This window comes from Lodderomyces beijingensis, assembly GCF_963989305.1.
Source record: "Lodderomyces beijingensis strain CBS 14171 genome assembly, chromosome: 4".
Taxonomy (NCBI): Eukaryota; Fungi; Ascomycota; class Pichiomycetes; order Serinales; family Debaryomycetaceae; genus Lodderomyces; species Lodderomyces beijingensis.
This window is the reverse complement of record NC_089973.1, coordinates 1,190,604-1,216,755: the sequence shown is the minus strand read 5'-3', so window position 1 is coordinate 1,216,755 and position 26,152 is coordinate 1,190,604. Positions and strand designations below refer to the sequence as shown.

The following is a 26,152-nucleotide window of genomic DNA, read 5'->3' as shown; positions in this document are numbered from 1 at the left end:
GCTGTATGTATCGATATCGCAGCTTGTCAAGCCTCATCGGTGTAGATATATATGTATATGTCAATACACGTGTATTTATGATGAGGTTGGTATAGGGCTTTTGGTTCCAGGATTAATCCCCTTGTGTAGGTCAGTTTAGGAATATTTATTTATCTTTTTTATCTTTCTGACAAGAGACAGATGGAAGGAAATCGCGAAAAAAAAATTAATAAAGATCAAGAGTTTCATTTACACGTACATTATACATAATATAAAACTGTCATTAAACTCATTTTAGACGATTGTAGCTACGTTCTGTTGGCTATCGTTGTGCATCAACCCAGGGGGTCGTTCTACTTTCAAATGAAGATCCAACAAGGATGACTCGTGGGATGCCTGCCTCGAAAGAAGCGGCGTGCTAATCTCAGTGCGACACTCGGGGGACGCGCAGTAGTCGCCATACAACTGCGTCTTGTGCAAGGGGGATCTGAGGGTCCTTGGAATAGTTTGGTTATGGTGGTTGGCTCCATGAGTCGATGGTGTAGAGTTTAGAAGCAAGGTTTTAATCTGGTTGAGCTCGTCCACGTCAATCGTGGCTTGGGTGGGTGGAGTTGCCATGTCCCCCGCGTCGAGGAGAAAGTGGTGGGTTTTCAAACATAGCGAAATTGGCCGCTCGCTCCCACTTGTTTTTAAACATTGGAGAATGAGATCCTGGGCCGCGCTTGATGATGCAGCGGCACCGGTTTCCCACGCGTCTGAAAAGTACTTTTTGTTGATTATAGCGTCTTTTGTCTCCTCGTCGCTGTCGCAGTCAAACGGCAAGTATCCCTCGAGCATGAAATACAAGCACACGCCTATGGCCCAGACATCGATGGGAAAGGAATAGCCGACTTCTCGATCAAACATCTCCGGGGCCATGTAACTCAAAGTCCCGGAAACGTCATACAATTTCTCTTTTTCCTGCAACACCTTGGCAAGCCCAAAGTCGCCCAAGAGAAGAGTATTTGATTGCATGCTTTGGAAAAAGATGTTTTCGGCTTTGATGTCGCGATGGATGATGTTGTTTCGGTGCAAAAACTCGGTGGCGGAGACCAACTGCCAGGTGATAGACTTGGCCGCGTGTTCCAGCAACTTCCCATTCGATGAATGGTGCACAATCCTGTCAAAGAGATCTCCTCCTTCGGCAAGATCGGTCACTAGGTAAAAGCAGTTTTCCGTCTCAAACTGGTCGACTAGCGATAGAATGTGCGCATGAGTTGACGACACCCTTTTGAGAATCTCGAGCTCGCTCTGCAAGAGGGTCTGCAACCCGTACACGAGATTCTTGGTATATCGTTTTGCCGCGTAATGGCTGCCGGTGTATTTGTTTTTGCATTCAAACACGGTGGAGTAAGTCCCGTGCCCAATGGGCTTCTTTGCCAAAATGTAGTCCGATTTCTGGGCGATCATGGCTTCCAATCTGACCCCAAGCTCTGTTTTTCGTTTCTCTTGGAGACTCACGCGGTGTGGAAGGAAGTAAAAGAATTGCGGTTTGGTCAGTGTAGCAGTTTGGACATGCTTGATCTTTTGGAAGTAGAATTCAAGGTTTTTTTGCTGTAGTTATTAAAACAAACAGTCTCTCGCGTATTGGAAAAGGGAGGATCGCAAGTTCTATGTGGGCTGCATTAGTTTAGTTTGCTACAAGTTTGCTTCAATTGGTCGAGAGAGCTTCGGTCTAAACAACAATAAGATGAAAAACCTTCCTTTCCTTTAAGTCCCTATGCAGCAGCAGCTGTGGCTATGGTTATGGTTGTGGTTGTGATTGTAGCTCGCTTCAAGAGTCTCGTGTTTTCTCTCTTGTTGTTCAACACGGTTCACTAGTGTTGGATCGGCAACTCTACCCTTTTGGAGCCTACGTGACTTTGTGCGTGGTGGTTTGGATCTAGACACGCGGAGATACACTCGGATTTCACAACCACCCATGAACCACCTATGAACCCATCCACCGATCTCTCTTATAGTACCAACCCTAGCCTCCCAGCCTTAGCTAAAAACCAACCGTCAGCTAGGGATAAACTGTGTGAGACTGACATTTGATTCCAGAAAAGAAAGGAAAAGAAAAATTGAGGAGAGCAGCACATGCTGCTTTTCGTTCTCCCCCCCTACTCCTCTCCCTCTGTCTTGAGTGAATGAAGGAATCAGTGCTGTCAAAGACTGCCATCCAAGGTCGTCAGGTAGACGTGACAATGTTCCGTTATAAAACTCGATAGAGCTTCGTTTACAAAATGTAAGAGGCTTTTGAAAGAGACCCTTCGAGAAGTGGCTTGTTTCTTGCATTTCATTCTTCCCCCCCTTCTTGCAAGTAGGACGTGGGATCGCGAAATAGCGAGAGATATTGACTAAAGGTCGATCCACTGATTGTCCTAAAAAAAGCTGCACTTTGGAAACTTTGAGCCCCTGCAAGGGGAACTTCGCAAAAGCTTTTCTTCCAAGTGGGACGCCTAGGCAATAAAGTGAGCTCTTCAAGTTGGATCCAGGTTTGACGTTATACAATCGACAATCGCCATGCCCGCTCGTGTTTGTGGTACATAAGGTGGCAAAAAAACCTGGAGACCAAATTCACCCACAGACATGGAAGGCCGTTTATATGGTTCCCAATAAAGTTACGGTGCAGTCTCTTGAAAGGGCCCCGCCAGAGATCTCTCGCAGCGTTTTGGGCTTTTTGGCCAGTGACCGTGCTCGTCCTCCCTTCCCTTCCCGCATATTTAGCTCGCCAGCTCGGTCGATGCAATCTGGGGGGTTGCGCGCGCATCTCATCCCGCACCTGGCAAGTAAAAAAATTAAAAGAAAAAAGTGCTGCAATTCATCAGATCCCACGCCAAAAAAGCTCATCTCCATCACTTACTCGAAAAACAGAAAACCGATATCGAACCATGAGCACGGGGCTCAACTTATCCAACTTGAAGGATAAGATCACAAGCAAGCTAAACCAGCAGAAGCTGGCGACACTCGCGCAGAAGAAGGGGAAGAAGGGGAAGAACCAACTGAAGTTGAATGAAGTTGAAAGCAGCTCCAACTTGGAGAAAGAGGACAACAAAAAGAAAAAGAAGAATGAGAAAAAGGAAGGGACAGCCGTGAAGAGTTCGAAGAAGGAGATGGATGAGATCCTCCGTCAAGAGGCATTGGCGTTGGGTGCCACTGAAGACGATATCCGCTTGCTTGATGGCATCGAAAGCGATGACGAAAAAAGCGAAATTGAGTTTGGTGAGGGAGAGAAAGAAATGGAGGAGTCGTTTGGCGAAGATTTGAGTGCATTCATGAAGGGTATTGGATTGGGTAATGGAGAGGTACCCGTCGTTGACGAAGATGAGGAAGAAGAAGAAGAAGAAGAAGAAGAAGAAGAAGAAGAAGAAGAAGAAGAAGAAGAAGAAGGGTCGGATCTTGAGCTGGAAAATGAAGAGGAGTCTTCTTCTGAAACCAGTGGCGATGAGGAGGAATTCGAGAACGACGAAGAAGACGTGCCTGATTTGGTGTACGACGACGGAACATCCTCATCTGCAAATAATGCTCCGCTCAAAAACAGCAAGAACAGCAAGAACAGCAATAACAGCAATAACAGCGATGAAATGGGCGCAGGTGATTTTACAGTTGTCTCAAGTGACAAATTGGCCGTGCCCGGAAGACTAGACTGGTACAACATTTTCCCCAATCCAAACACCACCGGTGAAAGTCTACCGACATTGGATAGATTTGCTCGAGAGAGACTTCTTGAGAGGGCGCAAAAAACATTGGACAAGGACAACAAGACATATTTGGAGGAGTTTGCATCCAACTCGTCGCAAAAAAAGTTCTTGTCCCAGATCTTGACTAGTGGTACCTTGAACGATAAGATTTCGGCCTTGACATTGTTGGTACAGGAGGCCCCCTTACACAACATCAAGGCGTTGGACACATTGTTAGGTTACTGTGAGAAAAAATCAAGAACTGCTGCTTTACAATCCATCGTGGCGTTGAAGGATTTGCTACTCAACGGGCTATTACCGGAACGTAAATTGTTTGCATTCGATAAACAGCCATTGGCCAAAGACCAGCTGGATGCACATTTGGCTGTTTTCTATTTTGAAGACATTTTGAAAAAATCGTACTTCAAATTGATCCAAATCTTGGAGAAATTGTCTCAGGACTCCATTTTGCATGTGCGGATGAGCGCATTGAGCCACATTTTTGACTTGTTGAGTTCAAAGCCCGAGCAAGAAGTGAATTTGCTTAAATTGGGGGTCAACAAATTGGGTGATACCGATAACAAAGTCGCAGCAAAGGCGTCGTATTTGATTTTGCAATTGGAGCAAGCTCATCCGGCAATGAAGAAGATCATCGCCGATGCCGTTATTGATGTGATTTTCAAAAACAACAACAACGACGATCATTCTAGGTACTATGGTATTCTCACGTTGAACCAAACCATCATCACTAGAAAGGAAGAGGAGTTGGCAAATGTTTTAGTTAAGACGTATTTTGCCTTGTTTGAAAAAGTCTTGATTGAAACAAATGCATTCACAACGGAAGAAGATAAAAAGGCCGGTGGTGCTGGTGGTTTGGGCAAATCGGAAAGAGGGAGAAAAGATCACAGAAAAGGTTTTAAAAGGGGTAAAAAAGGTGGCCGGTCGGTGAAGAGGGAAGAAAAAACCGAACAGGAGGTTATCGAGGAGAAAAGCTCAAAGATGTTCTCAGCTTTGTTAACGGGACTCAATCGTGCGTTCCCATTTTCAAACTTGCCCAACGAAGTTTTCCAACAGCATTTGGCCACTTTGTTCAAGATTACCCATAGTAGCAACTTCAACACCGCAATACAGGCCTTGGTGCTTATAAACCACATTGTCACGCAGCAAAAATTGGACTCTGACCGATTCTACCGCACGTTGTACGAGTCGCTATTGGACTCGAGGCTCGTCAATACTTCCAAGCAAGGGATTTATTTGAACCTCTTGTACAAGTCATTGAAGAATGACGCTGGCAATGTTCCGCGAGTACTAGCTTTTGTCAAGAGAATCATGCAGGTGATTTTGCACTGGTTGAACGTGGGTGCCATTGCCGGGATGTTGTATTTGTTGATGGAGTTGTCCAAGACCATCCCCGAGATTTTGGACTTGTTGGTTGACAAGGACTCGCGGCCTGAGGAAGAAACAGCCATTAAAGAAACTGGCGAGACCAACTCCAGTGAAGAATTAGTTTACGATCCAAAGAAGCGTGATCCCACACATGCCCATGCTCAGAATTCTTCACTTTGGGAAATCAACCAATTTCTCGCTCACTACCACCCAACAATTGCCATTTATGCATCATCATTCGTGGCAAACACGTCTCAACCAAAACCGGATTTGGGACTATACACACTTGCTCATTTCCTCGACCGGTTCGTTTACAAAAATGCTAAGCAAAAGGCCCAAGTTAAAGGTTCTTCAATCATGCAACCGCTCGGAGGCGCCCACACTGGTGATTTATTGGTCAAGGCCACCAATACCTTGAGCAAGGAGTTGCCTGCCAACACCGAGAATTGGTTGAACAAAAACGTTAGTGACATCAAGGCCGATGAAAAGTTTTTCTATCAGTACTTCACTACAAAAGTCAACAAGTTGCGAAACAAGAGTAAGAAGGATGTGGGAGACAATGACGATGAAGAAGGTGAACTTGAGCGTGATCAAGATTTGGATGATGAGGACGTGTGGCAGGCATTGGTGAAGTCCAAGCCTGACGTTGAAGATCTTTCCGATGAAGGGTTCTCCGATTTCGATGAAGCTGATTTTTCGGATGATTCCGACGCGGAAGATCAAGCTGGTGGATCAGGTGATGAAGCCGAGTTTGACGAGGCTGAATTGGCCGAGACGGGAGAAGATGGATCAGAGGAGGAGGAAGAAGAGGACAACTTTGACGAGGACGAGAGCAGGATGTTTGACGTGAATGACGACGACGAGTTTTCCGATGGCGAAATAGACACGAGCGTGCTCGGTGGAGAAGCTGATTCCGATGATGAGGCTGGAGTTGAAGAAGAAGAAGAACCAAATAGAAAGAAACGCGCCAATGCTGCCGGTGCCGATGGTGATGACAAGAAGAAGAAGAAATCCAAGCGTCAAAAAGTCAGGGATCTCCCCTTGTTTGCATCAGCTGAGGACTATGCTCAATACATGTAAAGTTGCCATAAATAAAACGAGACTGAATTTTTTTTTCTTTTTTATGTTCCGAGATCCTTCATTGGAGACCCTAGCGTGCGTGTTGATAACGTGGTTTGTTTTTAGAAAACCGTGCATTTGCACTTTGCCCAAGTTTGTGTAGAAACTGAGAATTTCAACGGTTTTTTTTTTCTAGAAAAAGCAGGTACGAATGCTTATTAGGAGCTGATTGCCTGATGAGGAGCAGTTTGGAGCCATTTGGGCAAAGAGAAAGAAGTGAATTTTCGTGTGTAATTGGACGTTAAGTTGAAATTGAAGTAGAGATTCACATTTCGCCACTCGGGTGAATTCCCATTGAGCCCTGAGGTTTACACCAAGGCAAGAGTTTCACCGCATGATTGCTTTAATCATCTCTCTCGCTTGAGTCCGCTTCTTTTTTTTTAATTGGGCCAATTCACGAGGGACAAACAGGTACAATCACTCTGAAAAGCCAAAACTCAAAGACGATTCCATGTAGCAGGGACTAACAGTGCAAGGGCAAGACCGCTCATGAACATACTCGGAGGAACTCACTGAAACTTTTCCAACTTGTTAATCCAACGAATTTTTTTATTTTGGGCATTCTTTTGCATCTTTGTCTCTCGCCCAGCATGAACCAACGCAACTCCATCCCTGGCTCCTATTTCTTCATGTCCCCCGTGCCGTGCCGTGCAGAGTTCACGGTCGAGTCTTAGTTGGTATAATCTCGCGCAAGGTGGAGAAGCAATAGACTCCCTAATACAAAATCTCTCCCCGCTTCGCTTCAAAAGATGGGCTGATTGCTGTGGATGAGCAGTCACATGACTTGTGCTGCATCTATAGCGAGTTATAGTCCCCAATGCAGCCAAAACGGCAGAAGAGGGCAGCTGTCTGCACCCATCTTGCCGATAACAAGAGATAGTCCCCACGGCATGGGTGGAAAAGAAAGAAAAGAAAGAAAAACACAAACAAACAAAGTTGCTGACAAAGCCACATGGAGTCGCGTGATGTGATGCGACGTGGACAAGGCGTGACTTGGCGAAACGAGTTGCAACCTCACCAACCAACAACCAAGCTACGCAACTGAAACTGGAGCTCGGTCCCCGCTTTGATTTCTTCCCCTCGCTCCCTCTCAATGTATGTGTCTATGCTGGCCATTGTGGGGTCTAGACTCACGGCGGAGCGGATTTCGTAGTCAGTTGCTGCGAACTCGGGGTCCTGGTCTCGAGGAAAGGGGGCGGGGGAGGATGGTGGGGTTGGTTGATAGGCGGCCATCGGCCAATAATATGTCAAATGGCGAAATATATGTGATCTCCAGCAGAGAAAAAAAAAGATGGTACTGCACACAAGCGGACTTTAAAAGTCGCCCGTTTATGTGTCAACTGAAGAAAAAAAAATAAAAAAAAGATTCTTTTCGGTTCTGTGACACCTCTCCGCCTTCTTCTCTCCCACTGTCTCTCTCTCACTCTGGCGGTATTTTTTATTCCACTACGAGATGAGCAATTGAAGTTGACGTCGGTTTATCCCACGCTGCACGCTCACTACGCACTGGACATAGATACAATACGCCCAGCATATAACGTCCGTTGATCTTTCTCCATACGCTGCGAGAATCTCTCTCTCTTTCTCGCTCTCTCCGCCCGGACTTATGAGCCCTTCGATTCCAGCTCTTTGTTAGCTACAAAATTTCACTCACTCACATACACACACATATACATATATATATATCTATCTACATATCTACATATACACATACACATACACATACACATTGGAAGCACAGATACTTGCTATCGACTTCAACTTCTTTACAATTGGCCCAGATATTTCGCGCTTTTTCTTTTTTTTTTATTGGCCCTGTTTCCAAACCGTGTAAACGTCTAACTCCACCGGGATGGACACATGTCGAAACCCACTCCAGGTGCTCACATCAAAGTACGAGATCTGCGTTATTGGCGCCGAAAACACAGGCAAGTCGACCCTCATATACACCTACGTGCACTCGACGCCTCCACCACCACCGCAGTCATCACATCACCGCCAAATCGAGAATGAAAACTTGTACCAGAAACACATCTACAACCCACAAACGCACGCCGTACACAGCTTCTCCATCTTTGACTCGAATTTCGGCCGCGACGAGATGTTCACCGCGCGCGAGCGCTTGCCCGTGATGAATGCCCACTGCATCATGCTCGTTTATGCCATTGACGATTACGACTCGTTTGCAGTGATGGAGGACTTGCACGCGGGCGTGATGTCGGTGCGGCGTGACCAAGCTGGGGAGGAGCCGGCGTGTGTTGTTGTTGCCACGAAGCTGGATTTGGATGCGAGTGCGCGCTGCGTGAGTGAGTGCGAGGGGAGGGAGCTTGCCGCTAGGTTGGGCGCGATGCTGTTTCATGAGTGCTCGGCGCGCGATGGCGGCGCGGCGCTGGTGCTGGGGGCGTTCGAGGAGTTGGTGGAGTTTCTAGCTCGCAGGAGCCAAAAGGAACGCGAGAGCGAAGCTGAGCGTTCCCGCGCGGTGCCAACCAGCGCCAGTGGTAACGGTAATGGTAATGGTAGCTCGTTTTCCGATGAAGAAGAAGAAGAAGAAGAAGGGGCTAATGGTGCTTTGGTTGGAGAATCATCCATGATGAACCCAATCGTACGAAAGACGAGCCACGAAAGTGTCAAGTTGCACAGCTCGTCCTCGCTGGCGACCCTACCAGTCCAAGTCAATAAAAATAACAAGGTGGATAAACATAGTCGACAGCTGTCTCAAGCTACCACTACTGCGACTGCTACTTCCACCACAAGTCAAGCGAAACGACAACCACCCCATAAACCATTCCATAAACCACCCCAAAGACAAAACCTAGGTAAACTCGACAACAACCACAACGCTCGAGAAATTCACAAGTGCTGTATTATAATGTAATGCCAAGTACCCACCTAACAAATCAGAACAACCTTGGGATGTGATTAACGTGATTGTAATTAATAGATTGTGATAGACTTTTTGCATAGATTAATCAAACTATATATATACATATATAGTTTTTTTTTTTTTTTTTGTTTGTTTTGCCTAAATTGTAGCTTGTTCCGAGATATGCGAAAAGCCCCTAAACTGCTCCTGCATCTCTGAAGTCAAGACAGTATCAACCGGCGTCAATCTTGGCGTCTCCGAAGTAAACTCCTTGTCAAAATTAGAATAGTCGTGCTCAGAGTGGACCTCAGGGATATAAGGTGGCGGAACACGGCAATTCAAGACATCGTCGAAATTGACATCTTGGAAATAGGAATGCTCCATAATCTCTTCCGCGTCGCGTGGCCCGCTTCCGAGTCTCTGCGCAGGGTCCTTAGTCAACAACGCCTGTAAAACCAAAACCGTTTGTCTTGATAAACTGATGGGATACTTGACTTCATCCTTCTCGATAGCATTAAAGATATCATCTTCATCTTCACCTTTGAAAGGCGACTGGCACAAGAGCATCTGGAACAATAGAACACCGAATGCCCACCAATCAACCGATCGGTCGTAATGCTTGCCCAAAACAATCTCGGGGGCCATAAACTCGGGCGTGCCACAAAATGTAGTGGTGGTACTATGCTGCCACATGTTCTCCTTACATAACCCATAATCGCCAATCTTAATGTGCCCCTTGGTAGTAAGCAAAATATTGTCCAATTTCAAGTCTCGATAAACAATACCATTATCATGGAAATATTTCAATCCAAGCAACACTTCACAAGCGTAAAACTTGGCTCTCTTGGCAGTGAACCGGTTCTTTTGTATATGCCACATCAAATCTCCTCCTGAAATGTACTCCATCACAAAATAAATCCGGTTTTCCGTTTGGAAACAACAATGCAAATTCAACAAAAACGGATGCATCTCCCTATTGGCAGTGAGAAACACTCGCTTTTCCGATTTAACACTCTCAGCTTCGTCATTTTGAACTATAAAGTCTTTCTTCAACACCTTGATGGCGCATAGCTTCTGCGTGTGTCTCGATTCGGCCAACATCACTTTACCGAAATTACCTTTACCCAAGACTGCCAAAAACTGGAAATCATCCAATCCAACTTTTCTTCTACGGCGTTTGCTCTTGGGTTTAGTTAAAGTCGTTATTGCGGCGGGAGTCTCTTCACGACTATGCTGATGATGATGATGGTGATGGTGATGATGTTGGTCGTGGTGGTGGTGATGCGGCTTGTGTTCTTCCACTGGTGGAACAATCTGCTGGTCCTCAAAGGGACTGATAATTTGTGGCTCTTGCTTCTCATCCAATGGCATAATCTGGTCCTGCGTGGCAATGTTGTCATAGTCAAAGTGGCGGAACTCATCCTCCTTGGCTCTGCTTTCGTTGTTCTTGCGCAATTTGTCCGTCTCCATTGCCTGTTGCTGTTGTTGCTGTTGTTGTTCCTGCTGTTGTTGCTGTTTCAACAATGCTTCTTGACGCTTGCGTTCTTCAATTGGACAATACTTCAAATCCATCACTGGTTGCACTAATGGCTGCTGGGTAGGGTACAAGTCTGAGCTGATGGGTTCAATCACCGCGGGAGGCGTCACGAAGGGAGTTTCCGCTTGTGGTGGACGTCTCCTTCCTCCACGACCAGCGCCCCCCGCCAGTTCTACTGGCTCTTGGTACAATTTCTGATTATTAGTGGTTGGTAACCTGGCCTCATAGTCATTCTCTTGTTCCTCATCAGCAAAGCGATGCAACATTTCCCCAGATTCATAAGAAGATTTTTTCTCTATAATCGGCGGCTTTTGCAACTGTTGTTGCTGTTCCTCCAACAGAGTACGAGCCTTTTCTTGCACCTGTCTGATCTTCTTTGGCGAAACTTTTGTCGATTTGATCGTCGCGAGAATCTCATTGGCCATCTGCAACGACATTCCACACAAGTCCGGCACGAGATGCGTGCATTGAGCATGGCACATAACTCCACACTCGGAACACTTGCGTGCATTCTTCTTACCCCAGGGTAAGAGATAACCACAATGGCAGCACCATTTTGTCCCGTGGTTTGTAATGGGCTCAAATCTATGCGGAATGCGGTGTTTCAATTGCGCGGCATCATAGTCTGCGCCCGATTTCGAAATACATTTGGTAACCACTTTTTGATAGCATTTCTTGTGACATAGAAATTTACAATCTTGACATTGGAACCCGGAATAACGTAGAAACTCGCCGCAAAGTGCACAGCACATGACATTGTAAAATTGCTTTTGAACAAATTGATGTCCTTGTTGTTCAAACACTTCTTCCTTCTTTTGACGAATGGCACCATGACGACCAAGCGGGCCCATAAACTGTTTTCCCTGAGTTACAGATTTCTCAAAGTTTAAGCTGAGGAGCATTTGACCGCACGGCTCTAAACTGATCCATGTGCTAACCTGCACTTTTTGGTGTGGTTCAGCAGCGTCATGTTCAGCTCTTCCTGGAGACCGTGTTGGGTAAACCTCATTTTGAGCAGTTGCAGCTGCAGCACCAGCTGGTGCTGCTCCTCCTCCAACACCAAGTTTTCCCGAGCTTCCATTCGCCTGAGGCAAGTTGGAAGCAGGCAACCAACCACTTGACCTTCTGTCATTGGCCACCTTCTTTTTACGAATTTCCTCGGCCAAATCAAACAACGAAAGCCAGTTGATTGCAATGGGTACATACGAACTGCCCTGTTTGTCCATGACAGATAGCTCAATCTCATGACTCTTTTCCACATTGATGACGATTTCTTCACTCCAATTATCGTTCTTGGAAGGTTTAGTGCGACTTTTCTCGACATCATCAATGCGAACGCTAACCACTGTTTCTCTTTTCTTAAAAGCCGAGGTGGCAATATGATCAACGTCTCTGACGCATGTTATATTAACAAACAATTTCCCACTCAATGGTTTCCGAACATGCTTGGGAGTGTCCATAATCTCATAGTCTCTAGTGAAATCCTCCCAGTTAATATTGAAATTCTGATACTTTTTCAATGTCTTTTCCAAAAGTTGGATTCTTTGATCGCTTTCGGCTTTGCCTCCTTCAGCAGCATTACTCGATGATTTATCGCCATCCATTAAGTATAGATGCGAGATTTTCTTGTTGGCTTCTCGATACTGATTTTCCACTTGCAACTTGAACTGCAACTGTTGAATCATATGCTGGATCTTGTGTCCCAAAGAAGGACACTCGTATTTGATCAAGTCAAGCCTTGAGTATGACGGCTTATATTCCGATATCGTCGAGTGTCTGTCCAGCGCCAGTCCCAGTGCGGATCCTGATCCATTGCCAGCGCCCGTGCCGTTTCCGCTTCCATTTCCATCTCCATCTCCATATCCATTTCCGTCATTAGTCGATAGTTTTTGCATTTGAATGGTTAGTTTGTTCAACGATTCCAGGTAGTAGTCAATCAACGTCTGTGATTCAATGATTTTGGACTTGCATTTCTGCTGGACTTCGGCATTTGTTGAGCTTCTCTTGACATCTTGGTAACCTTGAATTATATTCTGCTCAATCTCAATCTTGCCCTTGATACCTTTGATCACCTCCTCTAGCTTCTCCTGCGAGTTTTGTTGGGACATGGCTGGAGTTTTGCTAGAAGATCAATAAGAAAAAAATGCTGACTTCCTCGAGGAGAGGGGGGTAGGGAGGGTGTGAAAAGGTGAAAGGGAGTGTGAGAATTTAGTTTTGGTTATGCAACACGGGGAACGACGCGGATACGGGTTTGATCTGTCTCTCTTTCTTTCTTTCTCTCTCGCTCTATTTCAATATGATCCTATCTTTGTAGGGTTGATTGTTCAAAAGCAGATCAAGTGGAGCCCTCTGTTTTCTACAGAGTCCAATGGAATCCTTCTGAAGCTAATAAAGCGTTTTGTATACTGATGTTATTTGAGTACCGAATACGCTAGGGCTATGTGGCTGCCTCTCGAGCGCGGTGGTCGACGAGGAGGAGAAGGAGGTGGTGGTGGTGGTGAAAAGGCAGGATATAGTAGACAGCAGTTACTAGTAGTAGTAAGAGTTGTTACTCGTAAAATATTTTGATTTCAGACCATACATGCGACGGATGCTACCATATGTGGCTGCTATTTTAGTTTATAACAAACTAAAAACATTCCCACGGCTCTCACCACCGACAATAGTAGGTGTCGTATATACATTCACACGTTTTACCTTCTACACAGCTTTGTCTACTGCTACACATGCCCCAATCCGCTACTCACACCACAACTTCAAACAGCCAGACGGGAGGGGTAAAGGGAAACGTCGAAACTGAAAGGTGTGCTATAGCCCGTTGCACATTCCCTCACTCTGTAGTCTCTCCTTTCTAAACGCAGCACACGTGATCTTCACGTGACACAAGTTTTTTTTTTCGCAGCTCACAGCATTTAAAGTGATGATGTATCTCCTTGAGTAAACAGTTTGCCAGAAAATAGTCCACTTGTGTGAGGTTGCTCTATGTATGTGTGTATGTGTCTGCGTATGTGTCTGCGTATGTGCCTGTGTGTATTTCGTTTTTCTTTTTTTTTTTTCATCTTTTTTACGTTCCCTTCCCCGAATGGCCCCACGTTTTATTTGCTATTGCATCGACAATCGCAATCAGGTGCTGGACAAGTGTAATGTTTTGAAAACCATTCCTCTGCATGAGAAGCATGGTAACAATGGTTGCACGTCAAGCAAAAGCTAAACCAGTTTTTGAATTTGTTTTCAATCTTGACATTGGGATCCGTTTTATTCAACTCGCTATTCTCTAGTGGAACATCGGAGCCTAGTGACATTAGACATATCGAACACCTAGGTAAAGCAGCACCACAGTGCGGGCATGAAGTAATGATAATGCCGCCATTCAGCTTGTTGCTGGATTTGTTAAACTGCTTCAACAAGGCTTGATTATTAGGAAACCCGGGCTGGACAGCGCTCGATTTTGGCTTTGAAATGTTTTTGTTGCAGCGAATGCATTTTAGGAAAAACTGCTTGGGTGTAGCCTGGATGCTCACTTGTCCATTGACATTCTTGGAGAGCTTTGTCCGAGCAACATCTAGCCTGGCCCTCACGTTGAACATCCCCCAGCTGTTCAACATGTTTCGATAGCAATCAACCCAATGTTTAACTCTGTCATCGACAAAATACCTGGGACACGAAAACACAGAAATCAATGCAACCGTTTGCACGTCGCTGGTTCTATCGACATAACTTTGTAGCAAATCGATCCCCCGAGGAGTTATCCCGGTTAAAATTAAACCTTCGAGATCACCTTTGTTCACCACCGTGTCGGTTAATCGATTGAGATAAACAGTCAAGTCGCGGTCGGAAAGATGTCTAACGGCAACACCTATTCGCTCTCGCAACGGAAGCGAATGCTCGTCCAACACGTCCCACCAATCATCATCAGCAATAAAAGCAAATATTGCTCGCAAATAAGGGTCCTCCAACTCCGAAGCCATCTTCCTGCATTGGTCCTTCCAAGGGCTATTAACATGAGAATCTTTGTAAGCTAGATATCCAGCAACTGCCGTGGCCATCAACTGATAATTTTCCTTTTTTGAACTACCTAAAATCTCAATGGCCTTGGGCACCTTGCCATGGAACACGGCCCAGCCTGCAGCTTTGGCCACGTACCCGCCAGATATCAAAAGTTGAAGCTTTTTTTCAAACTCATCTTCAGTTAAATACCAGCCGGAAACGATTAAACAGAGTTTTCTTTGTGCCTTCTTTTCACTGTCAACTGGAATGTTGATGCCTTGATATTTTTTGCCCTTGGATGCGATTATGTTTTTAACCGCCTGTGCGTACCATGGCTCAGTAATCGTAGTCGATGTTGTCATTGAGCGTTTTTGGTTATTCAACGCTTCAGAGCCACTCCAAATACCCAGTATTCCTTGGAATCCCAAGTCGATGCCTTCTGAAACCATCGTTCCCTTCTCCAACGACTTCTTGGCCATGCAGAGCCACTGCCAGACCTGGTGTAGCGACAACTGGTTCCCCTCAGGATCCAACTTTTCCACAATCTCGCCATTCTTCTCTGGATCCGTACCGTACCCCATCATTGCTCTCTTGCGGATAGTTAGACATATATCGTTGCGGATGACCTTGCTTGGGTCCAACAATAATTTGGTCAACGGCAGCTCGGCAAAGTCCACGTCGTACATGTTTAACGGTCTGTCCAATTCGTTCTCCTCGTCATCTGCCGTGGACACCTCTCGCATATCAAGCTCAAGATCAAGCTCGTCGCTGTCGAACCGCCTGAGCTCCTGGTTGGGAATCACCCCATCCCCAAATTTGTTTGCACTTGCTTCTTTCTTTTGAGAGTCGTCCAAGATAAAGTCAGTCAGTGTTCCTTCGGGACCAGCAATTGAAAACTCGTTGAAAGGGTTAAAGTCCAATGCCTCGATAGACTCCACCACGGGCATCCTAAACACGCTTCCGGACTGCCTCATGCAAACAAAGTTGGTTGACGTATGGGAGGTAATGTCGGGAGAATAGTCAAATGAGATGACTTTTTCATAATCTGTCTTGACATCGAGCACCATGGAAACGAAAAGTGAATCGTCGCTGTTGCGGTATAGCTGGCTCGCTTGCTTTTTAAGACTACCAGTAACCGTGTTTTCTGCTGCTGCCGTTTCCGTTGTAGCTGCCGATGGGAATGGCGATGACGATGCCGCTGTTGTTGTTGTTGTTGTTGTTACCTTGCCATTCCCATTCCCTTGCAAACCATAACACGCTGGCACGGAGCTAGTGTGCCATCTCCGTATCAAATCCCCGTTGAATATCGAAGAAAATTCGCCTCTCCGTATAGACGAGTAACGAACGCATGGGTTTTGTATTTTGCGGCCTGGAGAATCGCTCAACAACTTATTGAACTGAAGAATAGGAGTCTCGGTGACAACCAAGCCGCCGGTGGTTGAGCCCCTCAGTTTCTGGCTGCTAGTCAACATACGACGGTCCCAAATGCACAACGATCCATCTTCGCCATGGGACTGGAACAAATGAGTCTGGAATGGATCCACCATCAACCCCAACGTGCATTTGGTAGCCATCTGGAAGATCGGTTGATCAGCTCTCAAGTCAATCTCCCTCAAGAACTTGTACGATCCACATAATACATTGGTATCGGTATCCGGTAGGAATGTAGCTGAAAGTACTGCTTCATTGGGCAAAAACGAAGCAACAGGTTTCTTGACTCTGCTTTCATCTTCGGCCTTGACAAGGTCTTTACTGCTCGATTCTTCCACATCCCAGATTTGTAACGAATTGTCCTGTCTTCCCTTGTCAAAACCAGCAACAAGCAAATTCGATCGGTTGAAAGTAATGGAATTACAAGGACGGTTCTGCTTCGGTCGCAAATTGACAATGGACAGCCCCGGCGTTTTGATATCGAATATCGAAACCGTGCCATTTATAGATCCCACGGCAATTGTACCAGGCCGCGTATTCAGGTACGAGGAGCATTGCAAATTGTCAAACCCCGAGCGCGATTGAAGTTGGATCATGGAGTTGGATTCAACACTGGGGTCTTCATGGTTAGTTTGGTACAAGATGACTTCTGACCCCGATGGTGTCACCGCGATGAATTGTTGTTCGTAGACATCGTCCCAGTTGAATGCTCTTACTATTGAACCCGCCATTAAAAACGGGAGTGAGTACTTCTGTATATCGATCTCTAGGATTAAAGAGGTGGTGGAGGTTGAGGTCGAGGAATCCGACCTGCAATGCTGTAATGTGGAGGTAAACACTAGAATCACCACCACCACCGCCGCCGCGACCTGCGCAAGGACAACGGGCAAGAAAATGAGGGAGAAAAAAAGGTGCGGTAAAACTGTGATCACGTGCGAGCGGCATTTACTTTGTTGAGCGAAGATTTCACCAGTTGCCGCATATTCTGCTTCCTCCAACCTCATAAAAGCAGTGAAACAATGCTCGCACGTCTTGAAATGTCAATCTCGATTAAACTTTACGCTAGGCCCTTGGGGCATTGATAGTGGATACCAAAAGCTCACCATCGGTTGGCCAGCGTTTGGGTCAAAATGCAATGTACCAAACGGCAAAATTTTGGTGCCCAATTTTGTTTGAAAATGTGGTGATGGTTGCAAAAAAAAATAAAATTCCAAAAAGTGCAGTTGACATTTGTGTGCTCAAAAGACGCTGTGAATGACAGTTTATGGTAAGAAATGGTTTTCAAAATCAGAATGAACATTGCGACAAGAGCTGACAATCTTTTTTGGAGATTGAGAGTGTATGCATTGGAAAAGTTGGCACGGGAACGATAACTTTGAAAGTTATTGTGCATATGCTCGTAGCATTTTTCACCTATGAAACTAGAAACGCTTTCAGGGAAGTCGCCCACGAGATTCTAGTCTTGAGTAGATAGAATCGCACTGAGTATATTATCGTTCAAGAATGACGCTATCTTGTCTGCAACGGCACAAGTACGGAACAACATGAGCGAATCTTTTTTTTTTTTTTTTGCAGCTACGACAAACAATGCTAAAGTGCTTGTTCTCAAGGTTCAACAGAGCAGTTGACGGCATATAGATCCGTGGATAGGAAAAAGAATGGCCAGTTGGAAATGATTTTTCGAGGATCGTTTTTTTTTTCGTTTTTTTCTGTTCATTCATGCTCGAGAAGAACCGTTGATAAAGTGTAAGATGAAACGATAATTGTCTTGCAGAGATCTTGCCTCTTTATTTGTACTGGCCAAATTTATGAACCGTTTAGTCTACAGAAGAGAAGAAAGAAAGATTAGAAAAACATATATCTAAATTGTTGCATCATAAGTTGCCCGATTAAACCATGTCGATATGTTCTTCCCAATTGATGAGGATGAAATAATGGTTGCACAATAAAGAAAAGAGATCGGTTGCAATCTGTGGGGTAACTTCGCTTTTCTTTTTTGTGTAGATAATAGGCTATTTTGGCTTTTAGCGAGAAAACTGCCCCCACCTCTCTAAAATGCCGGTAATACCCATCTATCTGTTAGCGAACGCATTGCAACTTGCACTTGGAACACCGCAGGAAACTGCATTCTTTACATTGGCTCATATTTTTTTTTTGCAACCATTTGTACTTATCCAAGTTTCACCACATCACGATGAGCCATACAAAAAATTTTTTTTTGGTTTACAATAGTTGCAAACCCACGAGTTGATACGGTTGGACTTGGTTGAGATTATTGTAGGACTCTGCTAGTTAGTTTTGCAATGGTCTCACTTTTTTTCAATCCTTCGTAGAGCCACTTAGGTACGGTTTGGACATATAAATGGACAAATGCCGTCTTTATTAAACTGCTCGTGGCTTGTGTTCCACTTCTTTTACTCGTCAACCACACAAGAACCAACTTATTTACACTCCTTTGTTTTTTTTTCTTAAATGTTGTTCTCAAAACTTTCGTTTTCGCTACTTGCCATTGCTCCCGCGTTCGCTAGTCCAGCAGTGCGGTGCCCGTTCCCTCAAGATGCGAGTATCGTTGCCGTTGCTACAAATGGAGAAAACGCAGGCTGGGCAATGAGCCCCGATGAGCCCTGCATTCCAGGCAAATACTGTCCTTACGCTTGTCCGCCAGGCCAGTTGACGAACCAATGGGACCCCTCCGCGGGTGCAGCTTACACCTATCCCAGCCAAATGAATGGTGGCTTGAAGTGCAACGCAGATGGCACATTGACCAAGCCCTTCCCTGATAAAGACTACTGCACCCAGGGAAGAGGAACAGTTTCCGTGTCGAATCAAGCAGGTGCTGACGTTGCCTTTTGCCAAACTGTGCTTCCTGGCAATGAAGCCATGTTGATTCCAACCAACGTGGACAGCGGCGGCTCGCAAACTTTGGCCGTGCCCGACACGTCCTACTTTGCTGGGACAGCAGCTCATTACTACGTCAATCCGCCTGGTGTTTCGACACAAGATGGTTGTGTGTGGGGAACCGCAGACAAGGAAATGGGCAACTGGTCACCCTACATTGCCGGAATGAACATGGATGGTAGTGGCAATACATTCGTTACAATTGGAGTCAATCCAAAACATATTGATGATTTCAATGGCAAGACACCCAATTATGGGCTCAGGATCAAATGTGATGACCCCAGTAAGTGTGTTGGGTTGGACTGCGAGATCAACCCCAGAAATGGCTATAATAAAGCCACTGGTCCAACTTCGGGAAAGTCCTTAAATGCTGAGTTCTGCATTGTCACTGCGACAAACGGTGCTCATGCCGTGATTGAGGTTTTCCAAGCTTAGCTTGTTGAGAATCATCTACTTTGAATTACTCTTTTTCGTTATTGCTATATATATATATATACATTCTTGTTATTTTCTCTTGTATAGTTGTATTAAACAGACATTCGCTTTAACTTTGTTTTTTTTTTTTTTTACTTGTTGGGGGTTTTTTTTTTTTTTTTTTGCAGCCATTTGCTCAGCTTTTGTGACGTGTGCAGGTTAACCGGGCATTACATTTATTCACTTGATGTAGACCTTATACCTCGTACTTGGGGTTTTTTATTCTTTGTTTTTTTTTTATACCACCCTGATGAAAGATCACATTTTCAATTTCAGACAACAAAGGGATCAATCTGATGTTTCAACCAGTAGTTATTCAACAATGGACAAGACTTTAGAATCGACAGCGAAAAACGTTATTCTCTGTTTGGATGGGACCGATAACGAATTTGGTCCCAAACCGTTTACAAATGTTTTGAAACTATACCGATTGTTGGAAAAGGATAGTGTTCAGCAAATATGCTACTACCAGTCGGGGATTGGCAGCTCTTTCAAGGTTGAGTCCACCGACATTAGCGAGCTCAGCTATGGGAAATCAAAATATGACATTATCAACAGTCAGGTCGATACTTTGATCGCATTCACATTAGAAAAACACGTTTTGGACGCATATGAGTTCCTAGCCAGGTACTACAACGAAAACGATAGGATTTTTATCTTTGGATTTAGGTACGCCCCCTTCCTCTTTTTGCCCTTGGCCCTTAGCACTTGTACCAATGCATTTACTAACATCCAGAAAAATCGAAAAAAAAAGTCGTGGAAGTTTTACTGCAAGAATAATAGCAGGAATGCTCGAGATTGTGGGGTTGGTGCACTATCCAACAAAGGATTCCGTGGCAATGGCATGGGACATCTACAGCCACTGGGAATATTCAGGACAACCGTTTATTGAAAGTCCCAAGACGAGGGTCGCGCAACAGTTTAAACAGACATTCAGCAGGAAAAATGTCCACATCCATTTCATGGGCTTATGGGACACGGTGAACTCAGTTGGGTTCTTATGGGATAGAATGTTCCCCTTTACAATCAGAAGTTGCCATGTCAAGCATATCCGACACGCAGTGAGCATCGACGAAAGAAGATCAAAATTTAAGCAAATGCTTTTTGCAACCAAACAGGAAAGCTGCATGCATGAAGGGTCCTCATGCAGCAGCTGCAACTCATACACGACCCAATCTTCATGGGCTAGTCTCAGTGGTCTTGCGGGACTCGCGGGACTCGCGGGGATTAGCGATATCATTCGTCGTGTCACTAGAGGCAAGACAGCCGTGAGACCTCCGCCTGAGGTAGTTGACGACTTGGTCGAGGTGTTTTTCCCCGGTGACCATGCTGACGTCGGCGGAGGATGGCCCTTGGACACCGCGGGGCAATCGCTTTCCAACATCTCATTCCGATGGATGTTGGCTCAAGCCATCAAATTTGGAGTCTTGTTTGCGCCCGGCTCGATTAAAAAATGGTCGGTAACCAATCCTAGTGTCGCCAGCTTGTTTTCAACGCATCATGACGCCTTGTCCTTTGCATCCTACCCTGAATTCAACCACATCCGTGAATCCTATGTGAGTTTACCGGAAAAGGCCATGAACCAGTTTGCCGGCCGCAGCGACGATTCGTTTGGCCATTGGTGTTTCTGGTGGATGCTTGAATGTTTTCCCGTTTTCTACAAGAAGGAAAACCACTATGGCGAATGGAGGCGAGTTTATCAACCGAATTTGGGCCACCACAGACAAATCCCCGAGAACTGTGTTCTCCATTGGAGCTATTTCTACAGGTTGCACTATATTCACGACTACAATCCCACCAATGTTCCTGTGCAAAATATTTCAACTGGGTTCCTCCAGCTGTTGCTGGATTTCAAGCTCTTTACGTTCAACGAGGTCCAGCGCTACGCCGAGAACTTGACGGTTGCTCGCATAAAGAACGATTGGGATGGTAAAATCTGGGCCAAGATCCCCGATGAATTGGCAAAACTATTGGAAGACAACCCGAATTTATAAATCTCTAGGCAACGTCCTACATAAAAATTCAAACAAACATGTTTCTTATTGCTCTTTTGATTCTGTTTTTTTTTTTTTTGGTTCTGTTTCTCTTTTTTTTACTTTTTTATTAATTTTGGTTTGTCAAATTAGTTATCTATAACTCATATGAACTCTGTCTCCTCGTCTCCTGCTTCTTCTTTTTTACTTTCCATTCTGCTCCTCTTTAACCGACCATCAAAGTCTCATCATCGGTGAAATCGTAGGCTGGAATTTCCAAGTTCAAAGGAGCTGGACCTTTTCTAATTCTTCCCGAGATATCATAGTGGGAACCGTGACATGGGCAGAACCATCCACCGTAATCACCAGCTTCACCAATAGGCACACAACCCAAATGCGTACAGATACCCAACATGATCAACCACTCTGGCTTCTTAACACGATCAGAGTCGGCTTGTGGGTCTCTCAATTTACTAATGTCAACTTCATTAGCTTCCTCGATTTCGTCTGGGGTTCTGTGTCTAATGAAAACTGGTTTACCTTGCCATTTCACAATGACATTTTTACCTTCAGGAATGGCGCCCAATTTGACTTCGACTTTGGCCATAGCCAAGACATCGGCTGAAGCAGCAAGCGTTGAAAGGAATGCCTCCACGGTGGATTTGGCTCCAACGGCAGACAACAAGCCCATTGATCCAACCATAAAGTAGGTGAAGTTTCTGCTAGATTGTGGGCTTTTGTGGTTTAAATACGACGAGAAGTCTGGCTGTTGGTAGTTTGACAACTGAGCTGTGCTCGATGACAAGGTTCTTATGGAATCTAGTGCAGAATGTTAGTATCGTTTCTCTATCATTTCTCTCTCTGTATCTCTGAATTCCTGGGATTCACCTTCTACATGTGAATGCAAGTGACGACGGTAACTCCGCTAAAATGTTGTTTTTTTGGGGCTTTTCATCCTCCTTCTTTCTCATCCGTCCCAGGGTCATCAATGCAAAACCAAGTTTGTTTATTTGTTTGTTTCATTTCTTCTTGCAGATTGATGGAGCTGAACATACGTTTCAAGTTCAAACCATTTCTCAATGATCTAACTGCGAGGGAAGCTGACATGGCTAATGACTATGACTATGTGTGTAGTGGGGATGGCTTGGGGAACGTGTGTCTTGTTTGCTAACTATGTCTGGCCCTGGAATACTTTCAGTATATACCCTTCCACTAGGTGACTGAATAATCAGTTTTTTCTATTTGACAGTGGCTGTTTTTTTTTCATGAAGGTCAAGCTTGCTGCTTGTATACAGGTAGCATGGGCTCTTACTGGCGAAGTAACAATTTATTAGATTTCTCTTATTGGTTGCACAAGTTTGGTAGCGCTGGCACTTTTCCTATTAACATGTAAAGCTATATACTTATATAGGTACAAGGCTCCAGTGTTCAGCACCAAGTACCCATTACCCATCACCAAGTGTTAAGTTACATGGTACGGTTTTCTTTTGTTCCAAACTCAGAGGGGTATAGGAATCCTCTTTATTTGATCCCAAATCCAGAGCTTTCAGCCACGGCTTTGGTCAATTTACTCACGAGCTTCTCGCATGAACTGTAATTGTAGATTGCCAATTCATTGAAACACGTATGTGCCACCGGTAGTCTATCGCTATCGAAACCATGGTCTAACAACGTCAATTTAAACGGCAAGTTCTGGATCCCGGTAGCGGGGACTCTATCCGAACCAGTAACAAACATCAAAACCTTTTTGCGTCCACTATTGTCTAGTCCCCGCATGTAGTTCCAAAACCATCTCACGATACTGGAGTTGGCGGCTTCTAAGCTCGACGTCCAGCCGCCGTATTTGGTCACCGACTGCAAGATGTCGATATCAATCACGTGCTCGTCATTGCCGCACAACAAAAGACGAATCTCTTCTTCCGAGAACAACGAAAGCGCGTTCCCGCCAATAACCCCGTTGAACCCTTTGGTGAATGCTTCAAGCTGGGTTGAAATCCCGTCCCGGGTCATGTACGCACAGTATCGACTTATGTACTGGTCAAGGTTTTTCCTGTCCACTTTGATCTTCAGTCCATTAGGTAAAAGCTCTTCATTATGGTATGTGCCGAGAACATCTTGAAACGAGATTTCAAAAGTCAACTCCAAAGAGCGCAACTCGTTTGCATTTAGTTCCTTGAGGCGCATCAATCCGTGGTGCGATTTGGGGTATATCTCCTTATAGTCGTCGATATCCAACATTTTGCCCAAGACAACCTTGTACAATGCCGTGGGGAACTGCAAGTCCAAAATAGTTGAATTGTAAATCGCCAAGCCCAAAATTGCTCCAAATAGATAGTACATATCCGAATTCTCAACCGGTTTGAGATTAAACCACAAGAAATTGGAATCTTCCACATTGTAGAACATGCCAGATGAAGGATGGAAAATCTGCTTTGTCAACACATAAAACCATTCTTTGCGTAGTCCACCTGCATCAACACCGGGCTCGTCGATAAACTGGACTTTTAAGCTTTTTTTCAAGTTTTCCATATTCGACTTTATACACTGCAACGAGTCCTGGACAATATGGTCCCTTCGCACTTTGATCCGCAAGTGTATATCAATCAATATTCGCTTGTCAAGCGAGTTTATAAACGCTTCTTCTGCTTTCCGCTCCATTTGTCTGCGCGCCTCAAACTCCAATATGGATATCTTGCTTCCTAGCGACATCAAAAACGGATACTGGCATATAAAAAACAGCGGGTTAGCCGCGGCGCTAATGGCTGGAGTTTGTCCGTTGTGAAGGTACTCAAACAAGCTTGTCAACTCTGACCTTTCCGTTCCTCGTGTCGAGCAGTTACCGCTCCTTTGCCAAGAGTCGAAATCTTGTCTGATGTTAACAAAGTCAACTAGAGAGTTGTAAAAATGCGACACCGGCAAGTGGTGGTCTTTTCTAATGTTGTTGGCCTTGTACAAGATGGCCATCACCATAAACGCACTCTTCACGCGCCAGTCGTTGCTGTACTGATGCAATTTAATCTTGCATTCATTCTGCGCGTTTTTTGTTTTCCGGCTCGACTTTGCGGGGAACGGGTTTGAGCTGATTCGGCTTGTGGGGATGGCGACGGCCTCCGGCGTGGAGATTCCAGGGTTCGCCTCAATTATGGCTTTCAAGTTGGAACTTTCAAAATATTCTCGGCCTTCGCCAGCAAAGGCAGCAGTTGTCTGCGCTGGCGGTGACAATTTGACTTGCGGGTTATTGACCAAGTAGAAATATTTCTTGAGTTGAAAGGTGATGTAGAGGTTTACCAAAGTAATATTCTGAGCTAGCTCGCCGGCATCAAGGCTTGCAAACCAATTGACAATCTGTTTCTTGAGTTTGTGGTCGTCGATGCATGAAATGATTCCAATGGACCGTTTCAAAACCTCATAGCAAAGAGTTTTAATCTCGGGGTTGTCACTCATTAGTTTCAGCCTCGGGTCGTGTGAAACGAGAGCCCTTGACAATATGGGGATTTCAAGAAAGAGCAAAGTGGACCGGTAGGCATTCATGTTGTCTAGCGAAAACGCAGGTATCCTCTTTAAATGGTCATCTGCGCCCTTTAAAGCGCAGAAAAGGGGCCTTTTGGTGGGTAGCTTGGTGAGCAAGTTGAAAGTTTGCTGGATTTCTGACAAGGCCGCATTGAATGCTTGCCGGTGAGAGTATTTCTCATGAGTTGTTCCTCTGCTTGGCGGTGCCCGGTTCAGCAAGTCCCAGCACTTGAATTCGTTATACAAATAAGTCGAAAGCGGCTCAAATATGTCGTGGAGCAGCTCCCTTGCCGCCTTTTCCTCCTTCATTCGGCAGAAACACATTTCAACCATATCGTTGACCACCACAAATGAAAAAGCAATCTCCACACGAGAGGGAGCCTCTTTCTTGCCCAACCCACCTATATCCATCAAGTTGGTGGTTTGACACATTGAGCAGCGGTATTTCCGGGCCTTGCTGGGGAAATACAAAAGCGCCCCGCAGCAGAAACATTTGCAAACATCCCGTGACGAAGACCGACTAGAGCTGCTTGAGCTAGAGCCAACTAAATTGATATCTGTGGATTTTTCCTCTGACAATTTGCCTTCTTTAGTTCCTTTCACCGAAGCCTCGACAACGCCGAGAGCGAGCGGCCTCGAAGAAAAACTCAAAAGTCCCTTGAGACCCCATGAAGATTTCGATGTTGGTGCAGCGACATTTGTGCTTTCGAGTGCCATCAAAGATAAGAAAAATAAACAAGAACCAAAAAATTTAAAAAAAGAAAACAACCAAAAACCAAAAAAGGTTAACCTTTTTGTTGATCCTCTTGTACTTTTGAGCAGCTAGAAAAGCGGGTTGCAAACGGAGTTTGAAAGCGAAAGGACGAGGACAAGTATCCTCAAGGTTGGAAATGGCTGCTTCTTACAAAAAAAGAAAGTAATTGGCCAGCTGCTGCGTTTTGGGAATTTTTTAACTCATATACTTGATTAGATTGCTGTCAACGGAATCGTAGGATCTTGATATGCGAAACCTCAATGTCAATGGTTTGCGACTACGTAAGTAACAAGTCTCTCTTCTATTGTTTTTTGGGGTTAATCCGGAGACGGACTTATCACGGTGCTACCATGTGTATGAAATATATCCGTGTGTCTTACTTTGGTTTCAGTTTTTGCGACACGACAAAGATTCGGTAGCTGTGTGGACCGGTGTGTATAATGTGGGGGATTGAGGGTTGAGAGGGTAGGTAGAATGATTGGGACCCGCTTCATTCAATTTCACATAAAACCGCGTACCTGGTTCAACGTATATAGCTGA

General features: G+C 45.1%; 9 protein-coding genes across 9 annotated transcripts; 4 read left to right on the top strand and 5 right to left on the bottom strand. All coding sequences in view use genetic code 12, as the record gives it.

Moving 5' to 3' along the window:
- Positions 1-273: 273 nt before the first annotated feature.
- Positions 274-1,428, bottom strand: LODBEIA_P35500 (uncharacterized protein; the record flags this gene model as incomplete). Its single annotated transcript, XM_066973673.1, has 1 exon — positions 274-1,428. The coding sequence occupies one exon, from the start codon at positions 1,426-1,428 to the stop codon at positions 274-276; it is 1,155 nt and encodes a 384-aa protein (XP_066830488.1).
- Positions 1,429-2,891: 1,463 nt separating this feature from the next.
- On the top strand, positions 2,892-6,146 carry LODBEIA_P35490 (uncharacterized protein; the record flags this gene model as incomplete). Its single annotated transcript, XM_066973671.1, has 1 exon — positions 2,892-6,146. One exon carries the CDS (start codon positions 2,892-2,894, stop codon positions 6,144-6,146), a length of 3,255 nt encoding a protein of 1,084 aa, XP_066830487.1.
- Positions 6,147-8,037: 1,891 nt separating this feature from the next.
- On the top strand, positions 8,038-9,060 carry LODBEIA_P35480 (uncharacterized protein; the record flags this gene model as incomplete). Its single annotated transcript, XM_066973670.1, has 1 exon — positions 8,038-9,060. The coding sequence occupies one exon, from the start codon at positions 8,038-8,040 to the stop codon at positions 9,058-9,060; it is 1,023 nt and encodes a 340-aa protein (XP_066830486.1).
- A 147-nt stretch (positions 9,061-9,207) lies between these two features.
- Positions 9,208-12,693, bottom strand: LODBEIA_P35470 (uncharacterized protein; the record flags this gene model as incomplete). Its single annotated transcript, XM_066973669.1, has 1 exon — positions 9,208-12,693. One exon carries the CDS (start codon positions 12,691-12,693, stop codon positions 9,208-9,210), a length of 3,486 nt encoding a protein of 1,161 aa, XP_066830485.1.
- Positions 12,694-13,680: 987 nt separating this feature from the next.
- On the bottom strand, positions 13,681-16,734 carry LODBEIA_P35460 (uncharacterized protein; the record flags this gene model as incomplete). The annotated part of the gene is made up of 1 exon (XM_066973668.1): positions 13,681-16,734. One exon carries the CDS (start codon positions 16,732-16,734, stop codon positions 13,681-13,683), a length of 3,054 nt encoding a protein of 1,017 aa, XP_066830484.1.
- Positions 16,735-18,475: 1,741 nt separating this feature from the next.
- Positions 18,476-19,336, top strand: LODBEIA_P35450 (uncharacterized protein; the record flags this gene model as incomplete). The annotated part of the gene is made up of 1 exon (XM_066973667.1): positions 18,476-19,336. The coding sequence occupies one exon, from the start codon at positions 18,476-18,478 to the stop codon at positions 19,334-19,336; it is 861 nt and encodes a 286-aa protein (XP_066830483.1).
- Positions 19,337-19,697: 361 nt separating this feature from the next.
- Positions 19,698-21,369, top strand: LODBEIA_P35440 (uncharacterized protein; the record flags this gene model as incomplete). The annotated part of the gene is made up of 2 exons (XM_066973666.1): positions 19,698-20,044; positions 20,130-21,369. The coding sequence occupies 2 exons, from the start codon at positions 19,698-19,700 to the stop codon at positions 21,367-21,369; spliced, it is 1,587 nt and encodes a 528-aa protein (XP_066830482.1).
- Positions 21,370-21,574: 205 nt separating this feature from the next.
- On the bottom strand, positions 21,575-22,455 carry LODBEIA_P35430 (uncharacterized protein; the record flags this gene model as incomplete). The annotated part of the gene is made up of 2 exons (XM_066973665.1): positions 21,575-22,167; positions 22,404-22,455. 2 exons carry the CDS (start codon positions 22,453-22,455, stop codon positions 21,575-21,577), a joined length of 645 nt encoding a protein of 214 aa, XP_066830481.1.
- A 414-nt stretch (positions 22,456-22,869) lies between these two features.
- On the bottom strand, positions 22,870-25,575 carry LODBEIA_P35420 (uncharacterized protein; the record flags this gene model as incomplete). The annotated part of the gene is made up of 1 exon (XM_066973664.1): positions 22,870-25,575. One exon carries the CDS (start codon positions 25,573-25,575, stop codon positions 22,870-22,872), a length of 2,706 nt encoding a protein of 901 aa, XP_066830480.1.
- Between the last annotated feature and the right edge of the window lie 577 nt (positions 25,576-26,152).